General features: G+C 38.5%; 1 protein-coding gene across 3 annotated transcripts in view; it reads left to right on the plus strand.

The window, feature by feature from the left end:
• The window catches only part of PCSK5 (proprotein convertase subtilisin/kexin type 5), a 234,316-nt gene that overhangs the window by 173,802 nt on the left and 40,022 nt on the right, over nt 1-20,492 (plus strand). For 2 of the 3 annotated variants that reach the window (XM_026051995.1, XM_026051996.1), the window contains exons 18-22: nt 278-375; nt 915-1,044; nt 2,076-2,191; nt 16,620-16,722; nt 19,999-20,135. In XM_026051995.1, coding sequence (XP_025907780.1) covers nt 278-375; nt 915-1,044; nt 2,076-2,191; nt 16,620-16,722; nt 19,999-20,135 — 584 coding nt within the window. Of the gene's footprint in view, nt 1-277; nt 376-914; nt 1,045-2,075; nt 2,192-4,496; nt 4,699-16,619; nt 16,723-19,998; nt 20,136-20,492 lie in introns of those variants that run through there. The other variant, XM_026051997.1, reaches the window with a different exon arrangement.

Genomic DNA, 20,492 nt, shown 5'->3' on the forward strand with positions numbered 1-20,492 from the left:
TTTTTTTTTTTTTTTCCTGTCCTTTACTACTTGGTAGTATTTACTAGGAGTCTGTAAATGGCTGCTGTGCTTCACGATAGGCAATATTGCATTTCATTTTCACTGGAAGTGATTACAGTCCCTAAATTTACAGAATATGATCAGTGAAGGAAGCTGGTCCATATAATGATTTTTTGTTCTTTTATTAAAAAATAGTGGTTTGTGAATGAGTTTGTTGTTCTCTGTTGCTGTTACCTGCTCAGGGCTCAAGCACTGTCCTTTTTCCTTTTTACAATAGTTTGCATGGCTCCAAATGTGCTATCCGCTGTGAAGAAGGAAAATACCACAGTGGTAGTGATTGTGAACCTTGTCACCGTTCTTGTGCAACATGTGCAGGTACTTATTGACATTCATCCGTTTCTCTTTGTTTCTTATATGTTATTACTTCAGATTTTGTTTTACTATATCATAGTTCCAGTACAACCTAACTGCTGCCATACTGTAAAATCTTAATTCACGTAGTAGTTCTTTAATATATTTTAAGTTTGACAAACTTCTTCCATTTAAYGTGAAAATCTAAGTTTTCTAGTCAAAAGTGCATGAACAACCATTTCTTTATTTTTAATGGAGTTCATCCTAATTTCTAAGTACACCTCCATTGTCTTTCTGGCAAGAAGGAATGATTGATAGATTTTATGGCAGCTTTAGAATTGCCAATATCCATTTCTTTCGGAAAAAGATATACTGAAATTATGTAATGTAATATAATTCTAGCCATATATCTTTATTGTTTGATGTTACTGTTTGCAACGTGTAGTGGCAAAAAGGAAGTAAGACAAGTAAAATGTGGCCTCTTAAGACTGTGGTAAACTTTTGCTAGGGTTAGGCGATGGTGGGAACTGGCCAGTAATACTGTRTATTTTCTTGCTTTTAAGGTGCTGGAATAGATTCTTGTATAAACTGCACACAGGGCTATTTTATGGAAGATGGAAGATGTGTGCAATCCTGTAGTAGTGGTTATTACCTTGATCACTCTACTGAAAGTGGTTATAAAACCTGTAAAAGGTAGGAAGTTTCTTCATTGGCTAATGTATGTGTCTTAATGTTTGCAGCATGTTAGTTATTATTGTGTAGGAAAAAGATAAGTAGCATTTACTTGATCATAAAACCCCTGCTGACTTCAAAAAAATAGGAAAATATACTGCATGGTAAGCAAATAAAGGAAAAGAGCCTCTTACTTTAATGTGTATTATATTCACGCAAATCTTTTTAAAGTGGTTTTATTTCTTGAAATTATATATGCCTCCTTCACTTTTGAAAGACTATAGTGAGAATCTGTGTAAATATGCAAAGAAATGTAGAAATTACAGATCTAGCCAAGGAGTCTCAACAAACTAAAAATGTCAAACTTTGTCAATGTCAATTTTTAATAACAAGTCAATTGCTATTCATGAGGTCCATTCCAGCTCTTCAGCTGCACAGAACAGACGTGCACAAATATAATATCAGACGACTGTCTAAAATAGCTCATCTGACTCAGTATACAAATAGGCAGATAAGTCTTGGGCAGGGTTGTGCTATGCGAAAAAAAGAGGACCTTGTTTTCTATTCTATTCTTTGTTAAACAAATACCAAAAGTCTTTTGGAATCATTTGTTTCTGACTTGCATTGGATTCAGAGCAAGAAGAAAATCACTGTTACAGTTTTCCATTCAAAAAAAAAATAGAGAAAGAAAAAAGAAAAATCATTGCACAAAGATTTGACGTAGCTTGAAGGGTGATGAAAGGACTGGGCAGCAGGTTGGTCTTTCCTRCCCTGTGGTTTTGAGATTGTGCCTTGTCAATGCATGAGTACACAATCTATTTCACACCTTTCTTGGTTACTTCAGCATTTTTTCCAAAATGTCAGAATAACTCAGCAAATTAATTAGTTTAAAAAAAGTATGAATGAAGACTGAGGTAGAGTTTGGGTTTTTTTTTTTTTTTGAAATTAAACCAGCTGATAGAGTTGAGAGCAGCAAGTAAGGCCGGGTGGTGTGTTAGGCCTGTTTGTGCTCAGTGTCCACCCTAGGGCCAACATCTGTCTCTCCCCTCCAGATGTGACGCCAGCTGCATGGAGTGCAGCGGCCACGGGGATCGAAACTGCACGAGCTGCCCCAGCGGCTACAACCTGGACTCTGGTGCCTGCGTGGTGGGAACAGTCTGCAAGGATGGTGAGTGCAGCCCTCTGAAAACATGCGTTTTGCAAATGCCAGCTTCTTCTGGTACACGTGTTGGGGTGGTTCAGTCTCTTTCTTCCCCTTTCTTACAAGCTTGATCTTAGCTCTACATTATTTCTTTGTATTCTCAGGTTTATAAAAAAAAAAAGTTAATGTGTGCTAATACAACTAGTCACATGCACTTTAACTGAATTGTCCCTCCCTGCAGCTTCTTTTCATTCTCTATCTGTTCTTCAAAAGCCTTTGCTTTGTAAAGAATCGTTTTTAAATAAAAATCTTAATGCATTGTCAAAAGAACTGTCAATGGAATCGCATTTATCTATTTTGCCACTTTAAACTGTGAAAATACTGATACTTAAAATCCATTTAGTTATCTGTAGTATGACTTAAATTATGTGAAGGGCTAGCAAGAGAAAAAGAAATAACTTTTGAATAGGGAGAACCCAGTCTGTGGYAGAACCAAGACACCTGCATACTGCATAAGATTGTTGTACTTACTCATCATTATTCATTCCTTCAGAAGAGTACAGTTATGTATATATCTACACACATATATGTATATAAAGGTATTTTGTATATATATAGATATAGATACATAACTACTCTTTATATATATATATATATGCCATTTATATATTTATTTATTTATATATATATATAAAATGGCATGCTTGCCTAGAAGTATTGCTGTATGAATTACRTCTCACTGCAGTCCAACTGTGGCAATCCAACTGTAAAATCAGACCAAAACAAAAACAGATGTAAAACTGTGAAAAACAACCAACATCAGATGTAGTAAAAGGTAACAATGAGCCTTGGGTCCAAGTCACTCCAGCAGGATTCGGTAAGAGTTTTTATCAGAGGTTTTTTGTTTGTTTGTTTTTTACGGAGCAAGGTAAAGTCTTGTTTCTGTGGACTTTTTACCATTCCTACAGGATTTTAGGCCTTTTAAATTAGAAAACTATGTTATCCAGTTTAAAGTCATGCTGCAGTATAAAAGTAAACCRATCATGAGACCTTTTCATATCAGAATATCAGGAAAAAAAGCATCATTGTCCTGTGGAGCTAGTGCAGAGCAGGTCAGGCACACACGGACGTGTGAAAAGGAAGCTTGCTATTACAAGCCCTGGGAAACCACAGTCTCATTATTATACTGCAGTTAATGCTGCAGTGCAAACTTCCAGTGCATTGGTTTGATCTCAGTGTGCTGGGATAAATTCATCTTCATCTATACACATACTATTGAAAGAGTCTATGGAGGAGGAAATACCACTGAGAGTGGAAGTTATTCCTGTATTTATGTAGAAGCATAGCAAAAATAGTAGTAGAGCAAAACAGCTCAGCCAATGGAATTTAATGTGCCTGAAATTCCCACCTTTATCTTGGAATCTTCAGATAATGCTTTTTTTTTTCCACATTCAAGCCAATGCTCTGTGCTTTCTCCAGTGTACATACTATTGATGGCTTGAATTCTGCTGCGAAGCGGCACTTGAGCAAAATGCACAGAAATAGGATTCACTGATGTCTTACAAAACTACATAATCTTGAGCAGAGCTGAGATGTCTGAGGAAGGCCTGTGAACTGAACGTGTTTGTTAGTGTTTCCAAGACAGAAAGCTTGCAGTAAGTTGTGGCACACAGCAGCACCTCTCCACGCATGAGCCGGGGTCCGTGCCTTGGATCCRTGCACAGCTCCGAGGCTGAGAGCTCCCCATCTCACTGCTCTTTCCCTGTTGCTCTCCCCATTGCCATGGGAAGCAAGCATCATATGAAGCCCACCGCATAGCACGTGTTCTSCACAGCATAGGATAGTGGGGCAAAATAAGGCTTTTCTTCTGTAAGTTTTTAGGCACAGAGGGTCTCATTTCACTGCTTGTGAACAGGGCACTGTGTAGCCTGTTCTGCAGAATATGTGTTTCTGTTCAGAATGTTTTATTCTTTTTCTGTGATTTGACTGTTTTATTCTGTTGATTCATAAATACTGAGAAAAAAAATCCTTTGCTGTAAATATCACTGTTTTCTAATTATTCTCTTTCTAATCTTTTTTTTCCCTTTCACAAATGGATACCAATCACTCCCTGTCGGACTACACAATACCTCTTCCTGAAAAAAAAAAAAAAAATGCTGTTGACTGAAATTCCTTTTGATGGACCAAATTTCCTCCTTGCTACCTGCTCCTGAATGGTCTTCTCAACCAAATCTGCCTGTCTGACCAATTAAACCCTCCTCCATTGCCCACACCATGCTCTCCAAACCTGCAACTTCCCCTCCTTCTCTTCCCACCCGCCGCCCTCCGGAAGCCACGGAAGAGTCTTGGGCCGAGGGCGGATTCTGTATGCTGGTGAAAAAGAACAATCTCTGCCAGCGGAAAGTGCTTCAGCAACTGTGTTGCAGAACGTGTACGCACAAGGGGTGAGCTGACGCCTCCGGGGTCCTCTCGCTCCTGTAGACTTATAGATTAATCCGTATTATTGAAAAAGGAGAAAAAAAAAAAAAAATGCCTCCTCTCTCTCTCTCTCTCCTTCCTTTTTTTGTCTGGGGATATGGTGAACTGTTTGTCGGGACTTAAATGGAAAAAACTACAACACGCCTACCTTTCATAACTGGGTGTTTAGAGCTAAGCATCCAGGATCACAGAGTCAGTATTGTGTGACCAAAGCATTTGATGCCAAAATTAACGTTTAACTCATGATTTGATTTCCTGTCAACCTTAGGATTATTCCTGTTTTTTGAAGGGCCTTTTTCTTCCCTTTTTTTTTTTTTCCTACTTGTTTCCCCTTCAAGATGTTTAAAGAGTGTTTCGAGAGTACACCACACGTTTACATGGATTAAAACTAAGCAGTACGAAAATGTTTGCATCAGCCTTTTTTGTGCTGTATATAAACATCAGGGGAACTTGAGGAAATGAGTCCCTGAGGGAATCAGAAACATCATCAGCTGCAGGACTAAGTTCTGCACCTTTTGTAACAGTATTTAAAAGAAAAAAAAAAGAAAAAAAAAGTGATCATTTCTGCACACATTTTTATTACTTCTTCTGCTGTGTGCTGTTTTATGTATCACATGCAGTATGTATATATGTTTTGCCCAAAATGTTTTTTTGGTCATCTAGATCTCATTTTTAGACAGCTAGCTTGTTAACAGATATGCTAGGATTTTTATTTTATTTTTTTAAATTGTCAAAGCTATTTCAAATAAACTTTAGAAAAATACCATTGTTCTTATTGTGAACAAATGCAGAAGATACTGTTTCTCTTGGTTTGTTTAAACAAGAGTAATGTGTATGCTTGGATATCAGAGAACATTGGTGATGTGTAAGGTGTATTCATAAATTATTATTATCTTGTAATGCTCACAAAACTGGGGACCTGATCCTACAGATATATGGGGATAATTGTAGCACTCGTACAGAAATGCCAGTGTGAATATATGTGTCAGGATGTGTTTACAGAAATGGATTTACAAGCAAGCTTTTAACACTGTGCCAAATACGTCTCTGGGAGTAGCTACATATAGATCAATAAATCAAATGTTTTCTTTGTGTAATAGTCTTGTCATGATGGACCTGAATCTGCTTTTAACCACTCACAACACAAATTTCAGCAGGAATAACCCTGCTGAAGCCAATGGAGTTACCTCACTGTAAATCCGGAGAAGCAGACCCTTGCATTTCTTGTTCTGCCCAGTACACAGCTGTCTCTTCAAATCTCCATTTAATATGTTTTCATCAACTTTTCTCAGCATACTGTTCGAAAGCCATTCGTTTAGCAAAAGACAGCAAATTGAACTTCAGAGATACTGTTTTGGGGGGGAAAATGCCTAAAATGTGCAAAGTGTCTCTCTCAGTTATCTTTCCAGGACACACAAGTAGGAGGTGGATTGCTGGTGTTTAAGTATATAARTGTTAGAAAATAAAAAGGCTGTCCTTTTTATATGTGGAAATGCTTGTGGAAGGTTTACAAATGAATGGGTACGAAACAAGAAGAGACAATATGCTCCTTTTGCCAGACAGCAGATAAAGGATTACAACTCACACCGGGTTCTGTGTGACACAGAACCTGTGAAGCTCCTTTGGTGCCCGTTAACAAATTTCCTAATAAACATTCAAAGTTACGAGAATTTAATTTGTGCTAGTTTAACTACTAGTCTGTTACTGCCTCATTTCTCAATATAACATTATTATTAACTAACTAGAACATAATGCTTTCAAAGTTTAAGTTAATATTATATATATTATATATAAATATATATTCATAATTGAGATTTAATTATGTAATGGATTGTAAAGAATTTGTTTGGATACTTACAAATGACTCTAACGCTATTATAGAGAAGAAATTAATATCTTTGTTTTCTTTTAAAAAACTGACACATTGTTAAATCCAAATTCATTTTTACTGAAAAAAAATACTGTACATGTGTAAAATGTTCAGTTGTTATTTGTAAAATAGGGTAGTTCTGTTGTAATTGATACTGGCCAAAATCAATGTTATTCCATATTTTATTTTTTCTATTAAATTAACCTAAATTTCTGTTCCTTTGGTCTGGAAAACCATGTTGATAATCTTTACGTATGTAAAGCATTTCTACTGAAAGTCAAAGGTTGCTTTATGGTAAGGAGCGCTTTGAACCCACAAACAAGCCATTGCAACAAATTGGGTGGGTAAGGGCRTTGGATTTTTTGACTTTTTCTAGGTGGAGGAATTCATCAGAGCCGCAATGTCCCATTTCCATGTAGAACACCTTTGTGTGGTTCATCCAGTCGGGATGAACCCCGGTGTGGTGCGTGGTAGGGGCAGCTCCTTCCCACCCATACAACTTGTGAATCTCATGCGTGATTTGGATTGAAGGGACAGTCAGGAGCAGCTGTTGTCTCAGGCAGCCTAGGAGGAAGGCAGCAGTTCCGCAGCGCTCGGGACCACGAGCACAGTGAGATCCCGGTGTCCGCTCGTGTGCCGGCRTGCGGATCGACACCCCTCGGAAGCACAGCTCGGCATGGGCTTGTGGAGGAGCGTGAGCAGCTCTCCCTGGCCTCCGCACAGGCTCAGATCTGAGAGCCTGCAGGATCACAGCCTGCGCTGGCTTTGCTCAGTAAGCTCGCTCGTTACCCTGCTTAATCCTACAGCCTGAGAGGAGCCCGAGCTGAGAGCCCATCCACAGAGGTCCTGTGTGCAGGTGAAACTTTGGAAGTTTTGAGCATGTTCAGTGAGACTGTGTGAGAAACAACTCACACATTTTCATGTTTTTCAAACACGAACAAAAGTCTTTTTTTCAACCTTACACATCTTGCTGTCACCAACTTCATTTTAGAACAAAGAGCTAGGCCATCATCCACATAGTTCTCCTGTGTCACTCCTAGGAGTGACACTTGCTGGACATCACACACCCAGCAATACATATACATTACACTGATTCTGTAGGAAGAGCTTCCTCATTGTTAAAAAGCGTTGCCAGATTTTAGAAAAGACTACTGATTTCAACAGACACATCCCTTCCATGGCAGAGTATATTCTTGTTCATGACAATTTAGGAGCATCCTTGCATGAGAGAGTGATTCCACTTGATTTAAATAGGGCCTCAGCCTCTGAGTAGATGAGTAGACCTCTTCCTTACTAGAAGTCTACAAAATAGAAATACCTGTAGGCCAAAAAGGACAGTTCTCACAGATCAGCTAAAACTGTTTTTAGCAGTAAAACAGCTAAAAGTATAGCATGCCCTACATGTGCAGAACAAGCGGAGAGAGCATCAGGAGAATCCCCTCTGTATGAAGGCATCATYTTATTAGTGGAAAATGTATTTCTTTTACTCTAATGAGGTTCCACCATGTCCCCTTTCAATTTCCATCTCTCCCCCCCAACTACCGGCCAGTGCTATGGGATTAGCAACCCAAAATCCTGCTAGGATGTGTCAGTGGAAACCCCACACTGCCAAGGAGCAGCTCCCATTGCTCTTGGCTTAGACCTTGTCCACCTGCTCCTCATCGTGTGGTGGCACATGCTGCCCTTCACTGGGATTACCAATGATGATTACCAATTTAATCTTCATAGTAAAGCCACATCACAACCAGASTGAGTAACACCTTTGTCACTGGCCACTCCAGGTTGCTTTTTGTGTACTTTTCAATTAAATTGTTTATAGAACTGAGTGGCCGTAAGAAGACCTCAGTTACACATCCATGATACCTTTAAGGTTATTTGATTGCCTGTGTGAGTCAGCTCACCAGACAATATCCTGTCTTTGACCCACTGGCGTGCCGTGTATTTATAGTAAGCACGCTCCTGTTATTTCATTGCTGCAGAGCAAATGGTGATGGAGAAGAGTTCTGCCATTTGATGTTTGTGCAAGATATTCTAAGCAGGTTTTAAAAACTTGTATGGCATACAAAGGAAAATCCTAATCAAGTTTTAATCATGAAGGATCTGACCCAGCAACAGCTTTCACAACCTTGTTCAGAATCTGTAATTGCAATACATAAAGGGGAAAACAAGGATTAAAATGCATCTTTGATGAACATTTTGTTTAACAAGAGAAAAACAGTTTTCTGCCTTATGTAGTATTTGTTGGTTTATTTAATTATTTCGTAAGATTACCTTTTTTAATGAAATTGTCTGACTTTTTTATCACTGTCATCCTGAAAGTGAGTTGGGGCTTAAATTTTCCTCTTTAATATTCATATGAGAGGGACTAAAAAACAACGAGTAGCAACACAGCGTCCTTGAAAACAAACTAAAGCTCTGGACGTTAGGATTACCAGCTAGTGGGAGTGCAACCAACACCTGCACATCCATCCTCAGTTTCACACTGGTAAGCAACACTGGGTTTAGCTCTGTGACATTTATGTAAAGTGTCAGAGAACTGAGATCCCAGGCCTCCCTCCATGAAATCCTCAGCCTCAAGCCAGTAACACTGTGGGAATGGTCACCTCCAGTATCAGACACCTCCACAGAATTACAATTAATAGCTGTGCTATGATTAAATGGATCAGGAAGGACTTCCTGTTTGGATCATAAAGCAATATTTATTCCATAATAAAGGAGCAATTTTTTCACTTCTAGCATGGGAAATGTAGTCAAAGGAGACTATATTATGGCAAGAACGCTCAAGTGTTTAAGGTAGCATGTTTCCGCTAAGCATCATGTGAAGACTCTGTGCCCCATCAAAGGCCGTTCTTTTGTTACATCTCTTTTTCTTTGAGCAGCTCATGCATTTGCTGCCAAAGATGGCCAAGGCAAGGTTTAGAGGAATGGCACCTGCACAGTCATTTATTTATCAGTGTTTTCCAGTGTTTGGGGGCTGGATTTGCTGAAAGACTTCTGGGAAAACAACATCAGTCTTCAAAGCGATAAATACCATCCCAGCACAAAACACTGTAGAATTTTCGCTTTATGGTATTGGGAAACAAGCCAATTAAGCACCCTTTTTTCCAGTCAGGCCAGGGAAATAAAACTAGAACACGGACAGGGTGCAATTATTTATATACCCAAAGAAAAACAGTAACTCCAATGTGCAAACACAAGGACAGCCCTGAACTACTGAAGAAGTTCACTGGTTTCACTGTTAGTTCAATTTAGTTGCAATCCAGATAAATCTACCCTTCTTTTCTACTCACAACTGCCCCGGCCTGTCTCCTGCTCTGCTCCTGGCAGTTGCACATTCCCTTTGAGCCGCAGTTTGGAGGGAAAATTAGTTAATAGGTTGCCAGCCCCTATGGATTGCATGGATTGCACTGCAACCACAGYGCTTGTGGCCAAGTATGATAGTTTTCAGCAATGTTACCTAGTGCAAAGACAAAATTAATGCTAACATTTGCTCCTGGGTGAAATAGCACGTTTCCTTACTCCCAGGCCATGCTGCACCAAAGCTTTGTGAACACAGTTCTTGCTGGTCCTGCTCTTGGCGTGGTGCTCCTGAGCTGCCCAGATTGAAGGGAGGTTTCAGAAAACGCCCACAGCCAAGCGGTGCCGTGAAGCCGCCCCCCCAGGCCATTGGAATCCCATGGGCTGTGTCATTTGCCCACCCACGTGCCCTCTGCAGGGATGTTTAAGGAAACATCCTTCCTGTGCTGCCTGGGACGGGTCATGCAAGGCAATTACCTTGGCTTTTCCTACAGTGTTTGTCATGGATGGGGACTAACACCAGCAGAGATGTTAAGCAAGGGGAGATCTCCAGTTTCTCAATAGATTATTGAGGTGGCCTGAGTATTACACATAGGAATAAAATTCAAWCATATGTTGTTTTTATGAAAAGAACCAATTAATTCTCCTGTTTCTTGTTCTTAATTCTCAAGAAGATAAATGTTCTCCTTTTGGTAGATTTTATTCCAGATTTAATACTTATTTATCTCCATAAGATCGCTTTTGATTAGCAGGGTGAATCTACATTGTTTTGCCTTGTTAAGATCACAGTTTGCTTCATAGAGTCCACCCTGCAACTCCAACCAACCTCTGCTCACATCCCAGCTAAGTTCGGGATTTCCAGGACAAACAGTGTAGGGTCAATGTGCTACAGACTGAAATCTCCACCTGACTGACACATCCAGCTCTTTCCGTTTCAAGTTTATGCCCATTCAAGTCAGACTTCAGGAATCCCCTTGGCAACAGGGTAGGCCCAGCTCCTACAGATTACAGACTCCTAAGTTTATAATGAAGGAGGAGGGTAGCTGTGCCATCGAGTCAAACCAGCTTGATAAAGAATTACAGTTTCTTCCAGTACTACRAGATTCTCTCTTTAATGTACTCCATGGGCAGGTATCACCACAGATACTTAGGTATAAAGGCATTTTGCACCCTTTCTGTTGTATCTCCTATAGGAAACTATCTGGATTTCCAAAGTAGTATTATCAACAGGAAGTGCTGAGTTTCACTCAGTTTCAGCTGCCTCCATCCCACTGCCCTTTTGGAAATGCAGAGTCATGGGACTTAACAAAAATTAGGAAGCAAGATGAGACCCAACAAGACATTTCCAGTTGGGAGACTCCAGAAATGTAGAGACTGAAGAGACTTTTTTTCCATAGTTGCTCTAAAATTTTGCTAGCAAATCTTTTGAAATACGGGCCAAGATTGCTCCCTTTCCCATATCCTCCTGGGGCTATCGAATTTCGGGTTTCAGGAAAGCAGCAGCCCTGCCAGGCCCCGACCTCCGTGCTTGCATAGGCAAGGGAGAAGCCCTGAACTCCCTCCAGCTTTCACTTCCCAGCATCCACCTGATTAATCCAAATGGAATTTTAAAGCTGCCTTTTTTTAAGTGGTGAAAATACCTTTTTGGAGCCTTTTTGTACCTGCTCAGTACCCCTGAGAGCTCTGGCTCTTGACTAGGCTTCTAACAACCATTGTGTAAATATTACATAGAAATGCAGAGAAAAACAGACACAAAAAGATTCAGGGGAAATCTCTTCATATGAGCCAAAAGGGCAGCCATGGTTGATGTAAATATTGTTATTCATCAGGGAAAAGAACAGAGGGCTGTGCAAGATAGCAGAACTGATAAAGGCAGTTGCCCCTCTCCTGCTTATCACGATTAAAGCTAACGTGATCACAGCTAATCTTCTAACAAAAGTGCCTTTCATTCTAAAATCACTATATCACACCCAGTGCCACATACCTCTGTTCTGGGAAAAGATCCTGAGCCTTTTTCCAGGAATCTGCCTTGTCACAGGAGGGACTAAGGAGCCAAGGATTTGAATTTCATCCATCAGCTTCATCAGTACCTAAAACACTTCTGAAAAAAAGATTTACATTCCCCAAACCTTCCTTAAGTAGCTCCCTTAAATATCCCTTGAAAACCTTAAATATCATCATCCCGAAGTTTTGCTCCTTAAAGCTTCTTTGTCTCCTTATTCTCCATTCTGCTCTTCCAAGTAGGGAGACAGGGGTATGGTCACTGAGTAAATGACTCAGTGCAGAAGAATAATCAACGAGGGGCTGAAAGCTGAAGCTGTACAAATTAAAATTAGAAACCAGGTGAATATTTTGTACTACTGACTAAAATATAGGGGCAAAGGAAATACTATAATCTCCATGTCTGTAATCTCCAAATTTTCAAGTTCAAGGCACATTCACCTTCCAGAAGCAATACTCTATTAGGCATTGGGCTTAAGAGAGGAATAGATTTAAGAGGAATTCTTAGGCTGAATTTTAAAAGTCTGTTTCATACAGGTTAGTCTAAGTGCTTTAGGGACTTAARCTGTAAGAATAAAATTTCTTCAGCAAATACAAGGTCCTACCATCCAGTAAAAATAAAATAAAATGTGTCAAGAGTGAACACGGAAAAAGCAGAACACTTTCTAAGCCTGAATTCTCTCAGTTCTTGCTGTTGATCAGTGAAAAGCAATTTTAATCTATGTTTCTTTATCTGCTCTCTGAGACATCTGTAACTCATAAGACTGCATACAAAAGCTCATATACAAAATACACTTACAGATTCAGCAAGAGTAAACAAACAAAAAAGAGGAAATAAGGCAAATTCTTAGCTGATTATAAATGAAAGTCACTGTGTCAATACTATATAAGATAGCTAGGGAATATTTTAAAATTAGATTGAATTATATTTTGATTAAGAATGGGGGATAGGTAGCATGTGGTTTGCAGTGACGAGATTTTATGGGGCTTTGCAAGAAGATGCCTATATGACTAAGAGCACATGCCACACTGTATATTTCCAGGAGTGCCTTGCAGGGATAGTCATACCCTAGTCACTGTCAGGGAATGGAAAAGACTTTTCAAATAGGAGAGAAACAGTGATAAAATAATAGACCTACACTTGATGCTGCTTATGCAAAGTCGAAGCAGCATCCTGGGAGCTATGCTGACCCTAACTTCATGACCTCACTGCAATTCACTTTCTTTTGCCTCTTTAATGAGTTATAATAGTTCCTGCCTCCTTTTAAAATGCTTCAGATCTGCTGATAAGAATGTGGTGTGAAAGTAGGTTCCTGTATGCAGTTAAAGGCACCAGAAAAAACCTGGCAAGAACAAGTGAGAAATAGAAGAAATATTTTAAACTAAGGATATAAAAAATATACATACAAATTTTCCAATTACAKGAAATTAACTCAATTACTCCAAAAATACCTCAGTTCCTTTTCTTTTTCATGCATATACATTACCCTCACAAAAGTGAAAACTAAATGAAGATTAATTTRGAAAGAACCCAAGTGACTAATTGATGTTGCTTGGACCTTGGCATTGCTGTTTCTGTATTCCTGGATATGTACATTAGATCAAGAATTTTACTACAGAATAATAATTAAGAGTGGAGTCTTTGTTAAATGGCACTTCTATAGCAAGATTTGTAAAAATATATATGTATATATATGTATAGCTCACAAGGATGTCTAGCAAAATGTTAAACTACTGTGCAGAATAGTTTAAAAATCTTCTTCAAAGCTGTGCTATCTCTCTGAATATCTACAAAAAATGTTCTAATAACATTTTGTGACAGATCTGCAGCTGTATATGTGACTGGCAATTCAGAGGACCCACCGTACAAGTAATTTGTGATGCACATTCTTATAATAGGGTGCTTTAAAGTACTTCAACTTRGAGAATAAAGTCTGCAGAGAAGTGGCCTGTCTGGACGTATTCCATGGCAGCTGAAATGAATTACAGCATTTCCAATGAAAGAAGTAACAAAGAAATAACAAAACCCTTTTAAAAGTTAGCACTTCTACCAGGTGGGAAGGATTGGAGTGGGCATAACTCCGGTGTATGAATTAKCAGCTCAAGTCATAGGGATAGGCACAAAGACAGTGGGAGCCAATAGAGGAGAGGKAACAGAGACTGGAGATAAAACAGAGTGCTGAACACACATCACAAAACAGCATCAGAAAAGCAATTATGAAAAAAAAAACTGCATTGAGAGATTTCTGAGCCATTTAAAGTCAAAAGTGTAAAGCACTGAGCTACCTGAAGCTGCAATGGAAAGCTTTTCCTGATAGGGTGTTTTTTCGTGGCTCTGTATTATTCTACAAAATGCATAGAAGAAGGAAACTGAGCCTCTGGGAAATGTGATTATTTTTGCATTTAATATGTATGATATACTTAATATATATTTATAGAAATATTAAGTATTTGTCTAATATATATGCAATATTAAGTATTTGTATAATATATATGCATATTATATACATATATATATTAAATCTCATAAAGTCATTTGAAATTATGTTATTCCATATCATACTGTTTGAATACACATTGAAAAGATTGAGAGACCTGCATTTAGAAGAATTTGCTGTTACTCCACTGATACGGAACAGTTGACTAGTTACTTTTTCCTAAAATGCAAGGATTATAAATACTCAATACTGTGGTATTTACTGATCAGGACAACATTTTGTCTTGGGAACTTCAAGATAAATACAGGATATGGCTGCATTCCGCATCAAAAATTTGTACAATTTATGCTGTCCTTTGTAACATAACTTGTCATACACTACACAATATTACAACTAAGAGCTGTGATAGGTCAATGGAGCTATGTCAATTTATATGATGCAAAATGCTCTTTGAGGTCCTGTGATAATGAAGGTATGTACACAGATGTGCAATCATACATATACCATCTTGTCTAGATACAAACAAAAAGAAATAAAACACACCTAGTCATAACGCAAGAGAAATGCAAAAGTCAGGAAACAGTCAGGGTTCCTGCTCAGTTAATTACCTTTAAATCCTTAAGAACAAAAGTGGATTGGAGACATCCTAAAGTATCCCACAGTGTGTAGACATCCTACCTTGCAAAATTCCTCATGAACCACGACTGCCCCATCCCTCTCTGACTTCTTATGTCATTGCACTTTTCCCTGGAGTGGTTAACAAATTCAAGAGTTTTATGGTTAGCTGCTGTTAGCAGCAAAAATAATAGTGTTATGTTTTTGAAGTACACATTTACTTGCACAACATACACAGGTTTCTGTTTTCCTGAGCTAAGCAAGACACTATTTCCTCCCTCCTGATTCAAAACTTTTTCTCAATTAGAGCACCCTCTGAAGAATATACTCCTTGTGTTCAATATGGTTGTGTCGCTTTGGGACTCTGGACCAGGGAGAAATAGGAAAGACACAGACTTYTAGAGAATGAAAATCTACATTTGCACCCATGTTTTGGGTACCCTAACCGTGGTCCGTAGTTGGATGGAAATTTCTGTTATGCTTTTATTATTATACTATTAAGCACAGCAGATGCTATCCCAGATTGCATGCCATACCAGAGGCTTCAACTATTATGAAATTTGTTAATACGTTTTCTAAAATACCTTGATTTTGGATCTCAGTTGCAGTGAGTTCCTTGTAATGAAGACCAGGAGACCATACAAGCAAGTAGATAAAGAGATGAAAGAAAAAGGTATTTTAGAAAATGTATTCCCCATTTAGAAAAGTCATTCCCCATTCAGGTTTTGATTCTTAAAATTTGATGCATGTGCCAAATCTGGATTTTCCAACAATTCAAATGGAAAGAATCTCTCCATATTAAAATGTCTGTTGAGACTGCAAGCTCTACATATACAGGAATATGTGTCCACTTCCCTCAGTTACTTAAGGATGAAAGAGCAGCCAATTTTCTCAGATATATAGACTCAATTAGCAAAATTTTCCCTYAAGAGGCTAACATACAGCACACTCTGTCTTGGGTTTTATAAATCTGCTTGATAAATTGATTTACTGCCTTTCAGAGATACAGTATTGATGCCACTCACCAAACGAGTGTCTCTGTTCTGACAGTGGTGAAGAGAACAGCTATGTAGATATGGAAACACTTTTAATGGAATACTCAATTAATAAAGGGATTGTACAGTAAAGCACCATAATAGCATTACTGTGTTCACGATCTGAAAGTATTTACATCCTTAGCCTCAGGTTACAGAGACTCGTTTATATAATACAAGATCTTTTCAGGATAAGGTGCTCTTGGACACCAAAATTTCCTTTAGTCTAAATGAGAGCTGCTGTGTAAATCTCAAAGTAACTAAAGGTCTTTTAGGAGTAGATACACTCCTGGGAGCCATAGTACGGGAGATAAAAGTGCTATACCTAGAAGTTTTAAAAGCACCATATCTCTGACTCATGGAAATTTATTCATGTCTTTCTGCATGCATACCATAACCCACACTCATGACCAGCACAGTCTTTATTCTAGAGCTTGTAATCAAGAGGATGATGCCACTGCCCTGGGAAAAAGTAGGTAATGACCGGCTCCTGGATATCAACGGATTATGAACATCCCACTACCACAAAGGAACAAATACTTGTTTTCTTCATGCCAGAGTGAAACATGTGGATTTGGGGAATTCAAAACAAATCTAATGCCTCCTGCTTATTGAATTTACAAACAAGATTCAGTGCTTTTTGGGTTGTTTGTTTGTTTGTTTGTTTGTTTTAATATAAGATGTTGATCTGAAAGAAATACTTGGTTATTTTTTTCTACCAGGGGAATATCTTGATGATTCCCAGAAATGTCAGTTGTGCGAAGTATCCTGTGAGAAATGCATTGGACCTGAGCGGGACAACTGCATCAGCTGTCCAAGTACAAGGTATGTTTCTTCCAGCTTAGACCATGTAGGTCTAAGGCCTTCTATCTGGGTCTGCAGAAGTGGCTGCCCAGTCTTGAGCAGTATCTGGCAGTCTCCTATGAAGAGGCAATCAATGAGTATGGCAAAGTCACGGCAAGAGAGCGAGAAAACAAGGGTCGTGTGAGAAAAACCAGTTGGTTACATAGCCAGTCAATATTTACCCAGATGATTTCTACAGATGTAGAAAATTTTCTTTAAATAAGAAATAGTATTTCCCTAATTGTAATCCTTTGTCACCCATTCAAAAGCATAATCCCTGGGGTCAAAGACGGTGAATTCACATGACAAGAGTACAGACTACCTACAGTTTAGCAGTGGAATTTGGTAGTGCAAATAAACACAAACAGTACTAAGGTACTTCTGGAGATTTTCATAGCACCTAAACATAGACCTGTTAGTTAAAAGGATAATTTTCCATTATCCTTTTAAATGGAAGTGAATGGAAGGAGAGAGAGACTCATCCAGAGGACATTGCAGATGACACATGCTTAGATGAGGTAGCTCCTGATGCAGGCACCTATTCCATTTAAATATATGTCTTAGAAATTTATTTAGCTTTATTTATCATTTTATCAATGATAATCAATTTATCAATCAATATTTATCAATATTTATCATCATCAATTTAACTTTATTCTCATGCCAAATATTCCACTCTGTTGCTCTGCACTGTACTGCAGCCAGTGGACATTTACACTGATATGAAGTCACATCAGGTCTCGTATGATGTTTTGCTGCACAGAAAAACCTTCTCCAAGTAGTCCCACAATTTACAATGCATGTGTCTGTGATAAGACATAAAAGACAACCCAGTGGAGTCCAAGAAAATTTATAGATTAGGAAACAATACTAATGTAAGATGTCCTTTAAGGTAAATTAATGCCATCAGAAATGGCGTTAGAAAAGGCGGAATTTTGGAATAAGGACTGAATTGCTGTGATTCAGAATTGCATTAAATTAGAGCTTGTTTCCTATTTTGTGACTTTCACCCAAAGATATCTGCAAAACTAAGAAGGTATATGGCTATGTAGCTAGAATACTATTAGACAAAACCATATATGTGTTTGCAGTAATGAGGCAAGATATCCACACATTTTTTCTGCTCTCTCTGCACATTGAGGAAAGCTATTAGGACAAGTCATATTAGGAGAGTCATTATTAAAAGAAATATTAATAAAGAGGAATCTCAACCAGAAGCTAAACAATAAATCCTTCCAATGATCATTACTTTTTATGTACTGGAAATAGACCTCAAATGACAAATTCTCCTAAATCTTGTAACTCTTCATAGTTTTAAATAGTGCCTACTGAAGGTTGTAATGAGTGGCTGTTAAATAAAGTGGACCACAATTCAGCAGAGGGACCTCCCTACAGGGCAACAGCTTTCTTCTTTGTAAAGAATAAAAAGATCTGGGGGGCATGTAGGTAGAGGAGGTTACTGAAAATCCCTATAAAGCAAAAACATTTCACAACCCCTGTTCTTCACAAGAATTCAGCACTAGGCACCACCTCCCATCATAGTAAACTTACTGTCTTTTTGAAAAGCCAAAATGCTATTGTCTGCTTTAAAAAAAAAAAAAAAAAAAAAAAAAGAGGAACTGTAGATTTTTGTCCAGCCAAAGAGTGATTTTCAGAAAATCCCTCTCCCTTTGTTTATTGTTTGAGCTGCACAGCTCAGCTGTAGGATCTGACCCGCTGGTGTCTGTCATTAGAGGCTCCAAAATGAAAAACAAGGAGAACGTACTTCACCTCTGAGCCACCTCTGTTTGTAAGGAGGGCTGCCGTTTCGGCGAGCACACATGATGGAGCACACTCATTCCAACAGGTCACACAAGCACAGCTCAGCTGCCTCCAGGACTTCTATCACGTTCTCCCATTTGCACAAAAACTGTCTGGTTTGGGCTGCAAGCCCCATGAAAAGCTGAATGAGGGTCTTAAACTTAGTGTAGAAATACCTGTACAAGGCACATTCTGCATCCTCAGGGTCCTGAGCTGTAACTTTGCTGGGTACCTCATACACCCACTCGTGTCTCTGTTTCTCTCCTGCAGCCTGCCCTTGGGCTCTGAAGACTTTTTATCAATTCCTAAATTGTCTTAGACACTGATTTGTTGCACTTGTTTCAGGAAGGCTGTTTGCAGGATAGCATATTCTTCCATCTTCACACTTCATAAGCCCCATCATTTCCAATCATGTTACATTTTAGATGGTTTCAAAGGCTATTTGACAAAATTAGTTTTAAACTTTGCAAATATTTTCCCACTTTTCTTTCAGAACAATGAGCATAGTAACCTAAATTTATGATATTGTAGGCATTCTTTAAGGACTCTGGCTGGAATGATGCACCATTTTAATATTACACAGTGCCTATTGTTCCCTAAGACAAAATATAATCTCGAAATCTGTACTACAATCTTGTCTCAGTCTTGAAAATTGAATCCCAAATCCTCTGGTACCAAAAGATTTGAAGCACAAAAGCAGTTGAATAGGAGATGACAGTCTCTTGATTCTTATTTTCCTATTTTCTTGCGAAATATTCAATACATTTTCAAATTTTACTCAACTTGTTTTATATTACTTTAATTGTCTTAGTGTTATTGAAGCATTTCTCCATTTTCTCCAAGCAGATTAAGATTTTCAACACATATAAAGATTCTGTAGAAGATAACTTCATTACTCAGAGAAAAAAAAAAAGAAAATATTTAGCAGCAAAACAGCTAAGTATTTTCAGAGATGCAAGTCTGAAGAGACGGCTCCTAAAGGCTTAAGTCCTGCCAAGATTCAGATGGATGTTTGACTTCATGTACAAAGTCATTTCAGTGAAGTCATTGTTCAGCTCAAAGCAAGTCTTTATAGCAAAACTAATAGAAAACTTCAACAGATGGATAGTTCTTTCACAGAGTAAGACCTCTCCTTGCTCTCTTTCTAACAGACACAAGGGAACCCTTCAGAGGTTGTGGTATAAGGACATTTAGATACAGGACCAGAAGTTGATTTTTTTTTTTCTGGCAAAATAAACCTGTTCATCTCTGAAATCTAAGATAGAGCTTCAAAACATAGTTGACCTTTCACTTCATCTTAGTAAATTCAATAAAATCAGAGAAATTAAGGAGGTAAAGTGCAAAAACTCTAGCAAACAGAATGAAGGAAGGATATCTTGTTTTCTTGTTAGTTTGCTTCTAATTTAAAGAGCAAGATGTTGCTGAATATGCAATTCTGCCTCTCTCTGCCCCAAAAAGAGCCTTTGATGATGGTCGCTGTGTTATACAATGCCCCAGAGGAAAGTTTGAGATTAAAGGACAGTGCCATTTGTGCCATCACACCTGCCTGGATTGCAATGGGAGTGAACCTAACAAATGCACTGCTTGTGGAACAGGTAAGAAATATTTCATCCTGCAGCCTTTTCCTGTTCCTGGGCCCCTCAGTTTCATTTTCCCTGTGCTCCCAGGGCCACTTTTTAGAGACCATTCAGTATATAGTGCTTCTGCTCCTGATCTGAATCATAAACGCAGAGCAGTGTTGGAATTCAATTTCTTTTCAAAACCATTAGAAAACATAGCCCTACAGTGTCTTTGCATCCTTATGTATTGTCCCGGGTGTTATTTCAGATAGGGCCTATGATAGGAACAATAATAGGAGAGAAAGGACAGAAAACCCACACAATAAACAATGGGAAATGAAGCATGACGTGCACCTCCACCTCTGCACTGTGTATGTCACGGTGTGTATGTGT

Source organism: Nothoprocta perdicaria, unplaced genomic scaffold, assembly GCF_003342845.1.
Source record: "Nothoprocta perdicaria isolate Ctin4 unplaced genomic scaffold, notPer1 scaffold_82, whole genome shotgun sequence".
In the NCBI taxonomy this organism is placed as follows: Eukaryota; Metazoa; Chordata; class Aves; order Tinamiformes; family Tinamidae; genus Nothoprocta; species Nothoprocta perdicaria.